General features: G+C 41.7%; 1 protein-coding gene across 5 annotated transcripts; it reads right to left on the bottom strand.

The window, feature by feature from the left end:
• Nucleotides 1-3,800: 3,800 nt before the first annotated feature.
• smg7 (SMG7 nonsense mediated mRNA decay factor) lies at nt 3,801-17,605 on the bottom strand. 5 transcript variants are annotated; one of them, XM_062480602.1, is made up of 23 exons: nt 17,458-17,605; nt 15,972-16,003; nt 15,699-15,816; nt 15,298-15,430; nt 14,864-15,035; nt 14,702-14,773; nt 14,438-14,588; nt 14,042-14,177; nt 13,581-13,743; nt 13,243-13,399; nt 12,214-12,284; nt 11,887-11,947; nt 11,658-11,777; nt 11,089-11,506; nt 10,704-10,845; nt 10,226-10,614; nt 9,629-10,018; nt 8,739-8,888; nt 8,013-8,099; nt 7,608-7,764; nt 7,130-7,300; nt 6,698-6,855; nt 3,801-6,468 (listed from the first exon to the last, which is right to left on the bottom strand). In XM_062480602.1, exons 1-23 carry the CDS (start codon nt 17,481-17,483, stop codon nt 6,355-6,357), a joined length of 3,588 nt encoding a protein of 1,195 aa, XP_062336586.1. In that variant the 5' UTR covers nt 17,484-17,605; the 3' UTR covers nt 3,801-6,354. The 5 variants fall into 5 exon arrangements, with proteins under 5 accessions (XP_062336586.1, XP_062336589.1, XP_062336587.1 ...); XM_062480605.1 differs by having other exon boundaries at nt 11,134-11,506; XM_062480603.1 differs by having other exon boundaries at nt 7,608-7,766; nt 8,021-8,099; nt 17,458-17,604.
• Nucleotides 17,606-17,620: the final 15 nt, after the last annotated feature.

Below are 17,620 nucleotides of genomic sequence, written 5' to 3'. Positions count from 1 at the left end.
CAGCATCATAAAAAATGACACATCACAAGTGTGTCTAAATTGTGATGTGTTTCCTATATGAAACGTTATGAGATATGTAAGTCACTCAAATGTTACTAAGATACTGCCTTTCTGCAAGATTAGTATCATAATTGGTAACCAGAAGTACATTTAGCAGACGCTCTTATCCAGAGCGACTTACAGTAAGTACAGGGACATTCCCCCCCGAGGCAAGTAGGGTGAAGTGCCTTGCCCAAGGACACAACATCATTTTGCACGGCCGGGAATCAAACTGGCAACCTTTAGAATACTAGCCCGATTCCCTAACCGCTCAGCCACCTGACTGTAATACAAGTAGTTGTATTACATCTGTATCACTTGCATCTGCTTTTTCTTTCTCATTTAACTAATGTTTCTTTTTTAGGGCTGTATTGTGTACATCTGCATATGTACCCATATGTATTTTAATAATACCAACATCAACACAATAACAAACTGTACAACATTTTATTCATTAAATCAATTATCTTTGACTCCCATTCAAGTTAATGCTCAACAGCTGTAACAGCACAATATGTATAAACTATTGCGGCATATTAGGATTTTGCAAAGTGAGTAAGCATGTACAGCAAGCCAATTAGTCTTACAGAAATGATGTGCAAGATAAGTAATTAGACATCTGTAGATCTATTCCTCCACTAGGGGGCGTTATTGCTTCATACAAGAACTGTGGACATTCTGTATTGTCTAAACATAATTTCTTCTCATTCGCAAACTTGAATATTGAGTATAACAAAGCATTTTTACTTTGGCACATTTTCTAATATGACATAATAATAATTAAAGGGATGCTTACAGTCAATAAATGTACAAATACAACATGAGATATATTAACGAACAAGTTTTACTTGAGATTTAGCATTGTAAGTAAGTAGCAACAAAACAAGGACATAAGTATAGGCAACAGTAACACTGACATAGAAGGGTAACATTTGTTTAATGTCTGTTGGTATCCTTGTTGCCTCACCCACACTCAAAGCAACTGATCTTGCCATTTCTTGGAAGCCAACGTGTCAAGATCTTTATCAGTATTGTTTGGTTTGACTGTTTTTGTGGTTTCAAATGTGCTGTTGAAGAAATGAATAAAATTTTCTTAAGGGTGGCCTATTTAATTCATAGAATATGCCATTAATATAATTATATTTAATTAATATGCAGTCATACAGTTGAATGTATAAAATATGTCTTAAAGCATGCACACTGCCAACAGACAAGTAGGGGCAGATAATGTATTATAAAAGAGAAAAATGTACAACTTACATTAAACAGCATCAAACAGCAGAGAAAAATTGTCTCATTCTTGTTAAATTATTTTGAACAAACCTACCTGACGACAACTTTTTTCCAGTATATTCATTACAAATAATAACACTAACAATTAATATACTTTTTTTTATCATTTAGAATGCACAACAGTTTACTTACCACTAGAACACTAGAACCTTGACAGTTAGTAACACACTGAATGCGACTGCTTTGGCAAACACCACTCTTAATCCATTAACAAGTATAAAGGAGAAGTTGATCTTCCTTATAAAATCTGTAAAAACAACAACAATAATAATATCACACATATATATAACAATCTGGATAAAGTTATTTCTATTGTTAACTTACTTAGGTTTTATTAAATATCAGAAAGTAAGCAATAAAGCATTGACACCATGAGTTCATGGTGTGTAGGCGAAACAGTATTTACCTGCATATTCAATTTCATCAGCAATTGTTTCAACAGTACAGCTAGATGCAATAGTTTCAACTGTGGCTGGAAGAGTTTCCACTGCAGAAGTAAAAAATAATTTAGAGTTTAGGAGGTTATTTTCCATTTCTGATTGTAGCAAAAGTGTTAATTTTCTGGACACTTACTGCACAGATAATGAGAGACCCACCTGGCTCATCATACTTTTTTTCAACAGTGATGCCATTCATGCTACACGACTGTATACTTTTGCTGGAAAATCCGGCAAAGTAGTAAGATTTGGCGGAGAAAGACATGACAGCCTTTTTCGTGTGTAATGGGACGTTTGTGGCATCATGCAGGGTTAACTGCATTTGTCCGTCCTTGGGGAAGAACCCAGTGGCGAGGCATACCTCTTCGGCATCACCACTCAGAGGAGTGAGGATGGACAGGGATGGTGCAATAGGACTTCTATCTAAAAAGTGAAAAGTTAAGTGACGCTAAAACTACTTCTCTGCCCCACGCATTTACAATCCATGGGAATTATGGATTTTGACCTCCATTTAAAAAAACAGTTGAGACATTTTTATTTGAATGCATTCACAACAAATCTAATAAAGTAACTAGGTATTTGTAACAATGCTCGCTGATCCACATGAATAAAATGTCATTTTACATGCATTGCCATCTAAATTTGCCACAGAAATATCTCTCGACTCTCTTTTAAGTTTTTCATTTTGGCTTTTGATTCCTTTCACAAAACAATCTATTCTAAGCACTTTCATCAAATTACAATTACACAAATTACTTAACTCACTTACTAACTCATTATTGAAAATTCAGAATACTTACCATTGGGATTAACGGTAAGAGAGATGCCTATTCCGAACGTACTTGGAAACACACTGTGTGATGGGCCACTGCAAAAACCTGTGACAAGACACTTGATCATAATTTACTTAAATAATCTCAACTCGACATTTTAATGACAACACTATAGAAATTATTAAGACGCAGTATCTAACTATCTTTTTTATACTTATACAAGTGACTATAACAGAGGTTATATGAATCTGTAATGAACTGACCAAATAAACTGAATTGTTTATGCTATAAAAAAAGCCGACCATCACCTTACCTTAACCTTAAAGCCAATTGTTTGTTGTGTTCTAAACAAATCCATAGTGAAACCGTGATGTCGATGAGTTGAAAATATATTGATGTTTAAGGTTTTTGTATGATGGTATATGCAAATTGAGTCACTGTGGTATATCCCACCCCACAGTGAAACTCGCCATTCAAAAACCTTGAGTTCACTGTCAACCTTGAGCTGACAATTATTTCCTACATTGTTGCTTACTTGAACTTACTTATCACATGTTTATGCAGGCCCCACATTTTTAGGCTGTTAAATATTATACTGAAGATTACATTATATTGCCTATTAACATAATTGTACGGGTTTGGGAAAAAAGTAAAAAAACGTAAATAAATAAAACAAATACCATAACCTTTACCGTTATGGTATTTGGGGGGGGGGGGGTCCCCATAGTTCGATACTAGTTACAGTACTGTAGCTGTCGTGTTTGTCTGCTGTAATTTCGAATTTGTACTCACCACTGGGATTGTTGTTTGGATTAAAAAATATTGGCTCAATTTGATATTATCAACAAAACAGCCATCTACTCCTTAGTCTACATTCTCTCAGACACAGTGAAAATCTAATGTTATATGACATAAGTTTACACTGAAGTTGAACTCCATAATATTTGTTATATTCATGTTCAGTTGGTTCTTGTACAGGCACCCAACTAATTTGAATCACTGTGGTATCCCAGTCCACACAATGAGATACTCCACAGCAAAAACTCTGCAATGGGTTTGGTATGGATAAGAAAGAAACAGGTGACTGGCAACCAAATCTGAAACCACTATGGTTTCCTGAGTATGCGTGGTTGGGAGACACTGTCTGTGATAAACGATAAGTCAGCTTTTCTCTCCTCTCTCCCCCCCCTCAGTTATGTGATACTGGAACAAAGGAAGGATGGAGTGAATACATCTTAAAAAATTGATAACTCAGCAATAGGGAGACATGGTTTACTTTATTAAAGGCATAGCTGATTCCATCGTTTCTGAATGTCTACAAAAAGACAAAACACAAAAGCTCAGAACACAAGCCCAGCTCTGAATGAACAACATTCCCTCCAACAATATCAATATGCTCTGACATAACAGGGCAAAACATTCCCAACAACCTCTGGAGCCTTCTAACCGCCAAATCCTCATGCAGAATTTGAAGTGATTCTCTCCTTAATAATGAACTTGAAGTAGGGCTCAGTGCTCGATGTTGGTCAACCGCACAGGGGAACTATCACTGCTGTCATCCTATTATTTCACGTATCCCACAGGATATAGAATGGAATGTAGTTACTGCTCAAATAGTAAGGTTCTTCTTCATCATCCGTTTGTATTCCATTTAATTTAAGAACCATTTGACACAGTCATAATAACCCTTTACAATGAGCAGATCCAAAAGGGAAAACAAAGCCAATTTTGTTCCAGCATAGCTCCCCTGAAATGTTGATGTTTTTTTTCAGCTTCTGACCAAATTCGTCCCAACATTCAGTCCAGTGTATTTATATTTTTTCCTTTTTCAAATACATTTTAATGCAACAAGAAAAGCACAATCACACAGAAAATAGACATCATTTGAAGTTGGCATTGATAAGATGTTCTCTACATGAAAATAAAAACACGCTTTCCCCTCATACAAGATATTCGATCTTCTGTGTACAACCCTTTAGATGAGAAATGACTTTTCCGCTGCCTAAACCATAAAGATGTAACTACTGTATATAATTATATTTCTAACCCTATCCAATAGTGAGTCCTTGCCTTAACGGAAAGTGTACAGCTGTGCCTCTACCCAGGGATCTGGAGAGCCTCTTGGTCTACCGATTGTCACTCAGAGCATCAGCATTTTACTCGAATCAGTGAGTCACCTGCCTTAAGTGTCACAATGGTGAAATAACGGTGAAAGTTACGGATAACGGATTCACGTTGGTGCACTCCGGTGAAAAATCTTCACATCCAAAACAGCAAGATCAGTTAGTCACAGGTTAGTAGAGTCGAGCTACAACTAAAGCCCAGTCAACTTTTCAGGGTCTACAAACAGTAAGAACCACTATCACGGAGGACGAAGACGTGTCTTTTCTGATGCTATTGTCAACTGTTGTCATTATACAAGTGGTTTCAGAGAGGTTGCCAGATAACATTCTCGAACCAAGTCCAAGCTCATCGGAGTCTCACCTGTCCTCTGCCCTCCCATCTCTACCAGCCCAGGTAAACTGGCTCGTCAGGCTTGTGCCCCATATTGCTGAACCAGCAGCGTTGCTGGACCCCATTTTGCTAGTTTTACCATTTCATGACAGTGCCAACCATGATAGTAGTTATAAAACAACACTGACCAGGCACAAAGAGAGCCAATAAAGCTGCTTAAAACTATTAAAAAAAAGGCAGGACATAAACAAAAGAAACAATTATGCATGTAAGCTAGCCAGTTACACTTTACTCAAAGAAAGATGGGTAAAAGTAGGAAGCAAGGGCAGAAGAGGGCAAGGTGGAGGAAGGGAAAATATAAATATAAAGACTTTCCCCGGTAAGCAGTAAACTACTGGACATATTTACCAGATATTTTATGAAGCTAAAACTGCTACGAACAAATCACAAAATACAGTATTCTAGTAATTGCAATCTCTATTGCAGCTAATTGTACTATCCCTAAATCTAGTCCTCATCCCCGTTTGTTTCCTCTTCCTGCTGGGTTGACATTCCCACGCTCAACTGACCTGGAGAAAAAACATATCCTAATGAAACATTTACAAGCAATCCGCAGTCCAATTCAGCACTCCTGGAAATTGCTTCCATAGCATAATCTGCTTCCAAAACGCTTCTGTGCACAGTAAATGAGAGGCACACTTTCCCCCCCCACACACACACTTCTACCAACTCCATGATAACTCCTTCATTCCTTCATTCGTAACTCTGCTACAAAGAGCCCCTCGTCCTCCTCGGAGATAAAGAAAATGAATCGAGAGATCGGAAAGATCAGTCTTTCTTTTTCACCACGTCTGCCCTTATAGGCCCACCTTGCCCACACCGAAACAACCCACCACACAACCCTCTGCTCTCTTGTACGGTAGGGAAAAATCAAGACAAAGACCGGTATATCCACACCGAGAGCAGCGAAAGAGGAAATCTGGAGACGCCTGAGAATCCCCAGTGTGAGATGGAAGATGACGTTGTCCCACAGGAGGCGTGGTGGTGGCAGTCCGATGGGTTTTTCAGTTTCCTCAATGTTAAAGATCCTGCGCGTGTGCTCAGCAGTAGCTTCGTGCTCAGCAGCGCTGTGTGGGAGGTGCTCGCACGCTCTCCTTGCCTTGTTGAGGCACAGAGAGAGAGGGGACAGGGCTGCACCGTTCCTCGTCAGCCGAGGGGGGGAGTTTGAGCCTTGGTTGGGTGGTTCGCCTTCCCCAGCCTCCATATGCCGGTAATTCCGATTGGAGCTTGTTTTTTTTAAACTTCTCCTTTCTTTTTAACGTACTCTTCTTGACACAAGTGCTTCTACTTGAGGCCCTTCAGTGTGGCGGGTTCATGGTTCCGTGGCCCCTCTGCTGCTTCTGCTTCTGCTGCATGAGGAGCTGCTCCAGGGCCGAAGGCCCCGGTTGCATCATGGAGCTGGACCAGATGGACTGAGGAGAATGGGAGAATGTTAACAACACGGCTACAACAGTCCTGCAACACACACACACACACACACACACAAGCACAACAGAACTGGGCATAACACGGAACGAACATCTGCATTATCTATCTGACACAAAACTGACTCTGGGGGGAAAAAAAGAAACAGAAAGTTCCTAAGAAAAGGAGAAATTGTACAATGAAAGGTTCACCCTCGTAGACTTTCAGGTTTAGTACCTTCAGACTGTCCAGCAGCACGGCAGAGGAGTCCTCCATGGGCGTCTCCTGGGCAGCCCAGGAGCTGCTGGGCCCGCCACCCTGATGCCAGCTGTTTTCAGAGGTTGCCGATGACGCCGCGGCTGGCAAGTAGTCCAGACCGAATCCACTGACTGTTCCTGGCAAACGAGACAAGAGACACATTATCATGCAACATCCTTTTCGTATGTTGAGTCAGAGCAGAGGTCGAGACAAATCTTCACAGAGATATGTAGTAGATGGACAACCAGAGTACCGTTGAATTCAACTTGGATTAATGAGGTAAAAAGTGAGTAATACAGTTTTGAAAATGTGTGTCGATATGAACATGTTTTACTTATTGAACTCAACAAAGGAATTAGTGAGACAGCACGAACAAAGACAACAGATTTTAGGATTCAGAGGAGGACTCACCGGTCTTTTCAACCTTCCATCGGTCGACCATTCTCCTGTCCCTGCTATCAGGGGTCCCTATGGGGCCGAAGTTAGAGAAAGGCATGGAGCCGTGGTTGTGTGTGGGCGGAGAGGAGGGTAAACTGCTTGGGTTGGATGAGTGGGGGGACTGGCTTGCTGGTGTTGAGTGGTCTATCATGGGAGACATGAATAAGTATAAATGTAATTAACCAAAGGCCAAAGAGAATGCTGCACTGCCAAGTCATAATTTGTTATGTCAATTTCTAAAGCAGTCTTATTTCAGTCATTTTATTTCTATATATTTTTCACGTGTCTTCATTGTACAGAAATTTGAACTTTTGTTTTGAAAGGCGCTTTCGAAATTAAATGTGCTTACTTACTATTCTAAAATGCCATTGGTGGCAAACAGGTAAGGATTGGATAAGGATATGTTTCATATTTGATTGAGGGCAACAAGGGGTAGGAGAGAGGCGCGTACCTGAGCTGGCTGGGAGAGACGGGGACCAGGGAGTTCCTTCAAACAGGGAGTAAAGAGAGGGCTCCTGGTGCATCATGGGATTATCAGGTTTGGGGTTGGGGGCCATGTTTTTCCCATAAGCCTGGCTGAAGATGCTGTTGTTTTGATAAGAACTCTCCTAAAAAATAAAACAGATAAGGAGCTTTAAGTCACAATACTCCAACTGCCAACTCCCCTTCAGTTAATGTTATAGAATAACATTTTATCGTCCCTTGTACTTTCAGCCTAAACAAGCCAGACTAAGCTACAAAAGCCTTTTATAGAGAACATGACTGGTGAATCTCAGATGCAGACAATATTTTCTTCAGACGTCAAAACAAGTCTTGAGGAAGGTCTTTGAAACATGAGCTTCCCCTGATAACTGACCTGGATTGGGAATCCAGATAAGGGCAAACGGGAAGATGACTGGTTGATAACCTCAGGTGCACTCTCCATTCGTAACTGGTTTGGCAACTGCAGAAAAGAATTAGGAAGTGTAGAATGCGATATTATATTCATGTTATATGATTTGTGAACAAAATGACCTGCATACTTTATACAATTTAACAGATGATAATCGATTCAAGTGTTAATCAAGTTTCTACCCACAATGGTATGAAAAAAAAAAAGTCAAACAGATCAATCTTTAGAAAAACTAGTGGTGGCAAATAAATATTAACTAGACGTTGTGTATTTGACATCCCGTTAATGAAATCAAAATAATAGAAACACATTTTGAAAGAGGCTGATGCTGCTCCAAAGCATTTCACTCTTCTTTAAAATATTAAAGTTTTTATATAAGTTAATATTAGAATGTTGCTGACTTGATGAAGGCTGCTTTCATGGTACACAAAATATGATTTTTGCATGCTGTGAAAGCCACAATCTGGTAGAATAAATCTGAGATTGGGTTCCTCAATTTGAAACAAGCTTGCAATTTGAGTGACAGAAAAGAATGAAACAATGGTTCACATCCAATTGCCAATGATTCACCCGCATTTATAACGTCAGCTCAGTTTCAAACTAAGACAGACCTACAGTACTTTCGGGCGAAAACACACAACTACAGATTGTGGCTTTAGGCCAGGAGGGTTGAGGATGAAGACTACATACAAATATGTTTCGTCCTGGAGCAGTGCTAAGAGGACCGGCCAAGGCCTGGTAGAAATCATGAGGCTTAGTAAAGACCAGCTCTTCCTCCTCCTCAAACTCTGCTAGACTTTTTAACAGGTCAGGAGGTAGAAGAGGCGAGCTCTTGTTGTCCTAGTGAGAGACGAAGCAAAAAGAAAAGAAAAAAAGAGGGGAGGGGAAAAACAAAGACAGAAACAGAAAGGAAAGCCAGTAAGATAAAGGTTGGCAGAGTGATAGTTAGGCTTAAGAATAAAGGGAAGCATGTACATGGTAGCTCAAAGGAAAGGCTCTGGTTGGTTTCCAGAAGACACATGGATGAGCCATAGTGCTTCGAATAAGAGTCCACATCAGGTCAGTCCAAAGCCCAAGGACTACTGACACAGATGTGACAGATATGTTAAAGCTGTATCGATCAAAGTCCTCCAATTTAAGTCAGCATATCCTTCAAATAAGGTGTGCCTTTTAAATTAAAATGTGCATTACTCAAATGCTCGATAAATACTAGCCCAGGATTACACTCGACAGCACGAGATCCCAAAGTCTACAAAAGCCTCATAATGGCCCAATATATTTTATATGGTTCAAATGTCTGCAAACTGTTGGAAGTAATTAGTTATTGTAAAAAACAACAACCCAAATAATAGTTCAAAAAAAAATCATATTTATACTTTGCTCAAACTACATCATCTTTCATCAAGTTCCTTCAAGTCCCTCAGCAGCAGAAATGTTAGCAAAAACAAGAGGAAAAATAAATCTGAAAAACATTTATGAAGCGCATCAGGCGAAGAACCCTACACGCCATCGAGATACAAAACCACCCATAAAGTTCAGCGTTCACTTATAAAATAGCTATTCTGGATTAGCCCACTCACCTCAAATGGCGGACCCCTGGACATGTTCTCATGATCTGGGCAGAAGCCCCCAGGTGGCCTCTTGGCCACCATGCGCTCCCCCATCATGGACCTGTTATCTCCCATACGATAAGGAGGTTCCCAGTAGAAATCCTGCATTTTCACATCAGGGTATTTCATCTTCTTGTCCATGGTGGGCTGCTGCTGATGTTGTTGTTGTTGCTGAGATGATTGTGGTGGCTGCATGGGCACAGACTGGAGCTGGTGCTCAAAGAGCTTAAGGGGGTCCTGGGGGGGCATGTAGTATGGCTGCTGTTGCTTTACGGGCATCTGCATGGGCATCTTCTGCATGGCGGACTGGGCCTGGTGCTGGCTCCACATCTGGCCTGCTTGCTCCGACACCTGCATGTACTGGTCAAGTGAGGAGGAGGAATCAGACACTTTTCTAACAGGCCTCCATTTGTCCTTGGGGAACTCAAACCCTTAAAGGAAGCGCCAACATCACAACTGAACTAATACTTCCAATTGCTTTCTCAATGTGCCATTTAGGAAATCTACATAAAGTAATTACATCATCATGTACTAAGGTAACCAATTCCACCACAATGGACCATTTACCTGCTGCATCCCAGGATGGTGAGGGGGGCTCTTCCCCAGCTGTACTGGCTGTACAGGCTTGGTAGGAGACTGCTGCTGCTGGGCCATGGCCTGGACCTGGAGCTGGACAGACTGTGGCAGGGTCTGCTGAGACGGTTGCTGGCCCTGGGGAGGGCCCTGGTTCATGGGCCCTGATCCTGTGGGCCCCTGGCCTGGCCCTGGTCCTGAGGGCCTCTGCTGACTGTAGGGAATGTGTGACGGCTTTCCAGCCTGAACCTGGTTGCCAGCCTGCGAGTGAGCAGCGGCTTGGAGGTAGGGCCCTTGGACGGACACGCCGGTGGAGAAGGCAAAGCCGGGGTTCATGGAGAACGCCACAGTGGGAGGGATCACATAGGCTGGGGGAGGAAACCCTGGGATGGAAGCAGAACTGGAATAAGCACCCCCCAAAAAAGCTACTTTGAAACATTATATTAACATTATATGAGCATGTATGTAGTACCTGGCCGGCTAGGCAGGGGAGGAAAGGCTCCAGGGTGGTGGATGGGGATCAACTGAGAGGAGCAGGTGGTCTGGGTCTGGGGGACTGGTGTCTTCCTGGCCTCAGACACAGGGGTCTTCCTCATTTCAGGCTGGGCTTTAACCTTCAAATACACACACACACACACACACACACACACACACACACAATTGGGCTTTATGAAAGACTCAAGTTCACTACAAGCTTACAGTCAAAACACAAGTTCTCCTTGTTATATTGTACCCTCATTTGAAATGTAGCAAGCAGCCCTATACTAAACACACAAGAACCATTTTCTTTAACAGGTCTTCATGCTTTGTTTCAACAAACAAGGTAACCGTAACAACAACAACTGCCTCCTGCCTACCTGTTTCCCTGCATCCACAGCTTTCTCGTGACAGTTTTTCTTTACCTCGCTCTTCCTCTTGCCATCGCGCTTCTGTTCTCCTTTCCCAGGGGCTCCATTACCCTTGCTGAAGTCCCGCCGCTCCTTCACTCCTTCCTTCGGGTGGTGGTTGCGGGTGGGATCCCTGGTCTGCTCCCTGGGCTTGATGTTCTCCTTGAAGGTCACCACTGGCCTCTCTCCACTCTCCAGGCTGCTGCTGGGGGTCTTGCCCATGGACAGCACCGACTTGAGGCCTGCGTTTCCCTCGTTGGGGGTCTGTTCACCGTTTGAGGACTCCTGGAGGACGGGCACGTCCTTCTCCTGGGGCTCCTCGACTGCGAGCTCCGGGATATCGGTTATGAAGATGAGCAGGCCGTCGCTCGCCCTGCACTGGATCAGTCTGTAGAAATCACAAAGCAGGCCTGCTCAAACAGACTTACGTTTTGATACAAACACCTGCTATGATTAATTTGAAAAGGCTTTTTGATAATGTGCAGGGTAATTTATAAAAATCTTGTATAATCGAGAGGGGGTGGCGGAGGTGGACTCACCCTGGATAATTGTCAGCCACCCACTTCCCCAAGCAGATGAGCCTCTGGTGCCTGGCTTGGACTGGCAGTCCATCTTTGTCTACAGCTATGCCCTGGTGCCCCTTGGTGAAGTCCAGAGTCCTGAAATATTAAATAAAAAGCTAAGTAAAGTCAACACAAAAGGTGACAAGCAAGTACATTTCTACTAAACGACATAAGTCTATACGGTAGACACCCTATCAGAACTTACCGTAGAGCTGGCCTCAGGGCCAGGAAACCCTGCAGCTCAAACTCCTCTGGGAGTGGAGTCACTGAAAGAAAAATGGTGAAGCAGTGTTCAGGGAGCAGCAGACAAAGGAAATTTAAGGATTCATCTTTTATTTTTATTTTACGAATTCCAAAGTGCCATAAAGAAGGAGTTAATTGAAGAAAATTAATATATATATATATAAATTCTTCTATCTTCTATCAATAGATTAAAATGGACAGCCAAACATATAGTATTTATGCTTAATTGTAGGCAAAACATGAAATTGCTTTAGATAGAATTGTAGAGCTGATCTTGTATTCATATTACCTGAAGCGCAGGACACATCGTCCTCCTGAGGTTGGAAACTGTTCAGAATTGACACCAGCCATGGCCAGACACTAGGACAAGAATAGATGCATGTTTAAAAAAATGTATCAGTAAAAAAAATCTACTTCATCACATATTTCCATGTCAAAGCACTAGGGGTGGAACGGTACACTGAAGTCACGGTTCAGTTCATACATCTCGGTTCGGTACGAGTTCGGTACAACGGAGGGAAAAGCAAAACAAACCAGGTTCCTCTACGAGTGAATACGGGCGCATTGAAGATGACATGTAAATTACGATTGCGTCAGTGATTTCATTGGCCCCATTTGTCTGTGTATCTAAAGGCTGGTTAAGCACTGTAGGGAGAAGTTGGACAGTTCTTTTTGTCTTGTTCCAGTGATTGGCACACCTGGTTATGGCATCGGATATTTTTAGTCATTTAGCACACGCTCTTATCCAGATGCGTTATATGCGTTAGCATGTTAGATGTATTTCCACTCACATACCCCACAACTGCTAAACAACGCCGACACACAGTCCTTGTCTTATCCACCACTTTCTCGCCTGTAGTACTGTAACTGAATGGGAAACCGAAGTTTTCCCAAACCTGCGATCTTAAAGAGGCCGGTGGGTCCTCTATCTGTCGTGGGTCGCCACCACTCGCCATTCAGTGTGGCTAGCTATCTCTGACTCAAGGCAGCGCCAATCAGAGCTTCAGAGCTAAAGCGGGGCAACAGATTAGGTCTCCCTAAAGAACACGAGTATCTAACAGTAGTTCCGCATTACATTAATTAATTTGCACGCAAGTTTTATTTATTTTTATACCATGTATTCGCCGTGTAATTTCATGCACCGAACCGTGATGGCCGTACCGTTTCGGTTCAATACGAATACATGTACCGTTCCACCCCTACAAAGCACTGCCAATGCAAAGATCCACATTGAACAACATTGCAACAAGCAGATGAGAAGCTAAAACATGACACCTGGAGGCCAGATGTGGACAGATTAGGTAGAGAAAACACTTACTACTGCCTCTTGTCCACCGCACTGTCATGAAAAACACTTGGACGTAGTTTGAGCCAGTCCAGGGACACCTTGATGGCTGGCAGTGGACACTCTCCCATAATTTCCTCTTTGTTCTTGTTCAGCAAGGCTCGGCTACACATCACACCCAGAAAGGACACTGTAAAGAAAGGAACAGGGGCCTTAAAAACAACACTCCCTTCGACTAGTCAGGCCACCTTCTAAGACCCACACCAGAATATTGAGCACTAAATAATTCACACTCACAGGTTATCAATCCCTACTGTTATACCAATAGTATAATATCTAGACGAGTGAATTATCTAGAATAGTATACATACTGAAAAGACCAAGAAGCTGGAACCAACTGATCTGCTCGTCGGAGGTGTAGGTCTGGTCGTCTCCTTCATTGGCTAGGTCTCTCAGGTGGTGCAGTTCAAACAGGTTGATGACTGTGATGTGGACCAGCTGTTGGGAGCTGAAGGCCTTCTGAAGAATAAGCTTCTGCAAAACGAAAATGACCATGGATGGTTGGATAAGCAAAGGAGTCCTCAGCTTTGAGTTTGAACAGCTTGTGATGTTCATTGTTACTCCATCAAAAACAATACACAAGGCCAACAGAATAGTCTGGCAGTTTATGGTATGCAATATTAAATGTGCCTGTCCCAAGTGACTTAACCACACAGGTAGTACCAGCTTTTATTTCTAGATAATAACAATTTGCATGGGAAAGGTATTCTGCTTTTTATAAAAGAATTTACAGCATGCAACATCCAAAAATGAACTGCTACAAATGCTTTACCTGAAACTGTTCCTCCAACTTCTCCCTCAGATTGTTGAGCTTCTCCAGACTCTTGCTCAGGTAGACGTGGCCGTGGAACTTGATGAAGGCCTTGATGAAATCCGACACGCTCCACTTGGTTTTGACCTCATCACGGCTAAGGAACACACAGGGGTGAGTCTAGCAAGTCTGGAGACAAAATCCTAAACAATGTGGGCCCAGTTGGGCGCCACCACCAACACAGTTGGCTTCTACAAACAGAAAATTAAACTGTGCCGCTCTCAGTTTTCCTAACTCCCAAAAAAGTTGCATCATTCAATTTCAAACAAAAACACTGCAGTTAACAGCCTAAGCAATACCGCTGTGTAGCCATTAAAAAAACACTCCAGGAAGCTGCAATAAAGGGCTCAATCATACCTTTCCAAGGCTTTAGATAGGGCTTTCTGCAAGTTGGTGGAAGCTGCAGGGAAGGGGAACTTGACTGCAATGCTTCTGCAGTAGTAGAAGATGGTAGTGAGGTGGTCCCCTTTGGATGAGGCCAGGATGGCCAGCTGATTGTAAGGTTGACCTGTGACAACATAGAAAATAAGAAAATGCCAGTTGACTTGTACAGTTAAATAGTTATGATATAGTTAAATGTGGAATGTTGAGCTCTGGTTCTACACAGAGGACTATACTCACCATTTGAGGGAACGAGTTGAGCTGCATGTCTGTAATAGGACTCTGCTTGGCTGGTTTGGTTACGATATCGTGCTATGAGAAAATTAAAGCAATTAGTATGGCCTAATCCTTTAGAGCATGGTTTAGGTGCATTACCAACACTAACAGTACTTCAGTCCTCACCAATGTCTCCAAGGTGGACAAGACAATGCTGGCAGATGTAAGAGCAAGAACTGGGTTGGGGTTTTACAATGCCGCTGGTGTTGGGTTGTTTATTGCTGATAATTCCAAGCTGAGATGACTTCACACGACTAGGCAAGTCCACATTAAACACAGTACAAAGCTCCTGTAATAGCTAAAGAGAAATGTGTGTTAGTTATGCTTTGCTGTTTTCTACAATTCTATCATACAACAATAATGTAATATAGTTGTACAATGACATTATAATGTACCATATAAAGCATTTTATGACAAGGGACTTGACTAATTTGAAATAGTTCAGTGTGATGGATCATGATGCTGACACCGACATTCATAACAAATACCGTTATGGTACATTTTAAATGACCATGAGAAAACCATAAGCATAAACAATAGTCAATAATGTAGCAACTCACCTGTGTATAGAATCCACTAGCAGCCTCAAGAAAGAGAGACAGGTTGGCCTGCACTTCACTTCTGTTAGGATTGGCTCTGTTCTTGGCTTGACTCTGTAGTGTTGTTATTTGATTCTTAAAAGCATGGTTCCAACTGAAAAATGATATGTGATAATCAATAAAATCCTTGAAGGTCAAACTGACATTAGAAAACATCTGCTGGACTCGTGATGGCTTGCAACATACATACATACATATGGATACAACATTGTAATAACTTCAATGTTTAACTTAAAAGAATTATAAATTAATCACAAACAAACCTCACAAAATAAATTGATGTGACCTTGAAACAATAAGCAATTCTTACATAATAATAAAAAAGGAGCTAATAAACTAATTCAAAGTTGTGTGTGACTTACAGATCTTGCTCCACTTTTTTGTCCAAAGCATACTCCAGGTCAGTCACCAGCATCTTTTGGTACAAATCCTGAAGGGCCTGCCTTGAAGTCCAGACCTCTGCAGCACCAAGCTTAGAATCTGCAAATAATAGGAAACATAGGCTTTCTTAGTTGTCTGTTTTGTAAAGAATGTCTATAATTGCAACAGGGGCCCCAGCCCATTGTTACACAGAGACGAAATATAAGTGTATATGAACCGTACAAAGGTGCAATAGGAGACACACACAAACATACCTGTCATGTCAGCCTTCAGGGCCTCTGCCTGCCTGCTCAAAACAAAGAGGACATATATAACAAATTGTAACATTCACATTCAATGGCCAATTCAATTTCTGAAATGTACTGCTTAGGATGAGAAACAATCCCGGGAGCAAAAGATTAGTTACTTTTTTCTTTCTTGTTATCCAGTTATGAAACAGCTACCCTCTTCTTCTGTTAACCCTGTCACGCAGCACTATAAACTACAATGTTTCGATCATTATTATTGCCTATTCCACATTATACCTGGTTACAAGGAAATACACCAGTCAATACTGTTTACCTTGAACGGAATGCAAATAAAATCAGTAACACAAATGGTACCACCATGAAAGTATAATTATAGATTAACTATATTACTGTTTTCCTTAAAAGGGATCATGTTTACAACTTGACGACGGGATGCTAACACTGCTTGCGCGATTAGCTGACACAGTACAGTTTACACTGAGGAACTGTTGAAGAGCATGGAGTAAACGTCAGCCATCTATCTGTCAAGTGAATTACTTGATGACAAAACCGGATATTTTCAGCTAGCCTTCTAGTTTTTCAATAAAGAAAGCCTAGCAAGCTAACTTAAATGGCTAATATGAGCCAATCACTAGCACTGGGCTAGCTGTTTAAAATGGTAGTTAGATGAAGACCAGCAAAGTATGTTATTATAATCCTTGATAGTGTAGCTAGTTCAGCTGGACCCCCATACATCACGAATGCGCGAAAATCAACAATGAATAGAGCTATGGTAGCTATCTAGACAGAAACGTTAGCATCAACTACGGCCTGTAGTATCTATGCATGTTGTTGTGTTAGCTGGGCAGCAGCAAGCTATGTTGCTAGCAACCTAAAAAAGGTTGATGTTAGGCTAACCACTGTGTTGACTCATTACAAGCAAGATAACGCTAGCTTCAAATGGACAGGCTGCCTTGCAATTGCAATATTAGTGTCTAGCTTCAACCGGACATTGGTAATGGATCTGTTGAAAATTGTACAAGCTACTGTTAGACGAGACACCTAACGTTAAGATTATGGTTAGGCGCCTGGGTTTTACAAGCTAGCACTAGATAGCTATCTTTGCTAGCCTAGCTAGTTACGCTGGATTTTAAATCTAGCGCGCTAGCCAGTTACATGTAGCCTACTAGCTAGTAATAGTTCCTTGCTAGTGGCAGCTAGGGAAAACATTATTATAATAAGCTAAGAACTAGTCAGTGCTTGTCATCGGACTGTGATATACATTTATTTTCACAGCCAACTTTGATTAGCAACACACAAAGCCCGTTTCGTTATGTTGTTGTTAGCTCTAGAGCTACCGCTAGCACCACCGGTGTGTTTCTAGCTTGCTAGCTAGCGAAAATGAAACAGTTTCCCCTGGCTGTAGTGATGCCACAAATATAGTTTATGTTTCAGCTGGATATCTCAAATACAGCATTCGAATTGTACCGAAAAAATTATTTCATATATGTACCGTAAATATTGGGCGCAGAGGTTCATCCTGCCCGATCGCCGGTCTTTTAGAGAACGACTGGTCCAGAAGCAAGAGCTACTCCCGGCGCCATATTGTTCCTCTCAGTCTCATTTAGCAAAGCAACCAGTCCAAATGTATTATAGCTTGCAACATGCCATCCAAA

This window comes from Osmerus eperlanus, chromosome 16 (genome assembly GCF_963692335.1).
Source record: "Osmerus eperlanus chromosome 16, fOsmEpe2.1, whole genome shotgun sequence".
NCBI classification, from domain to species: Eukaryota; Metazoa; Chordata; class Actinopteri; order Osmeriformes; family Osmeridae; genus Osmerus; species Osmerus eperlanus.
This window is presented reverse-complemented; position numbering and strand designations above follow the sequence as displayed.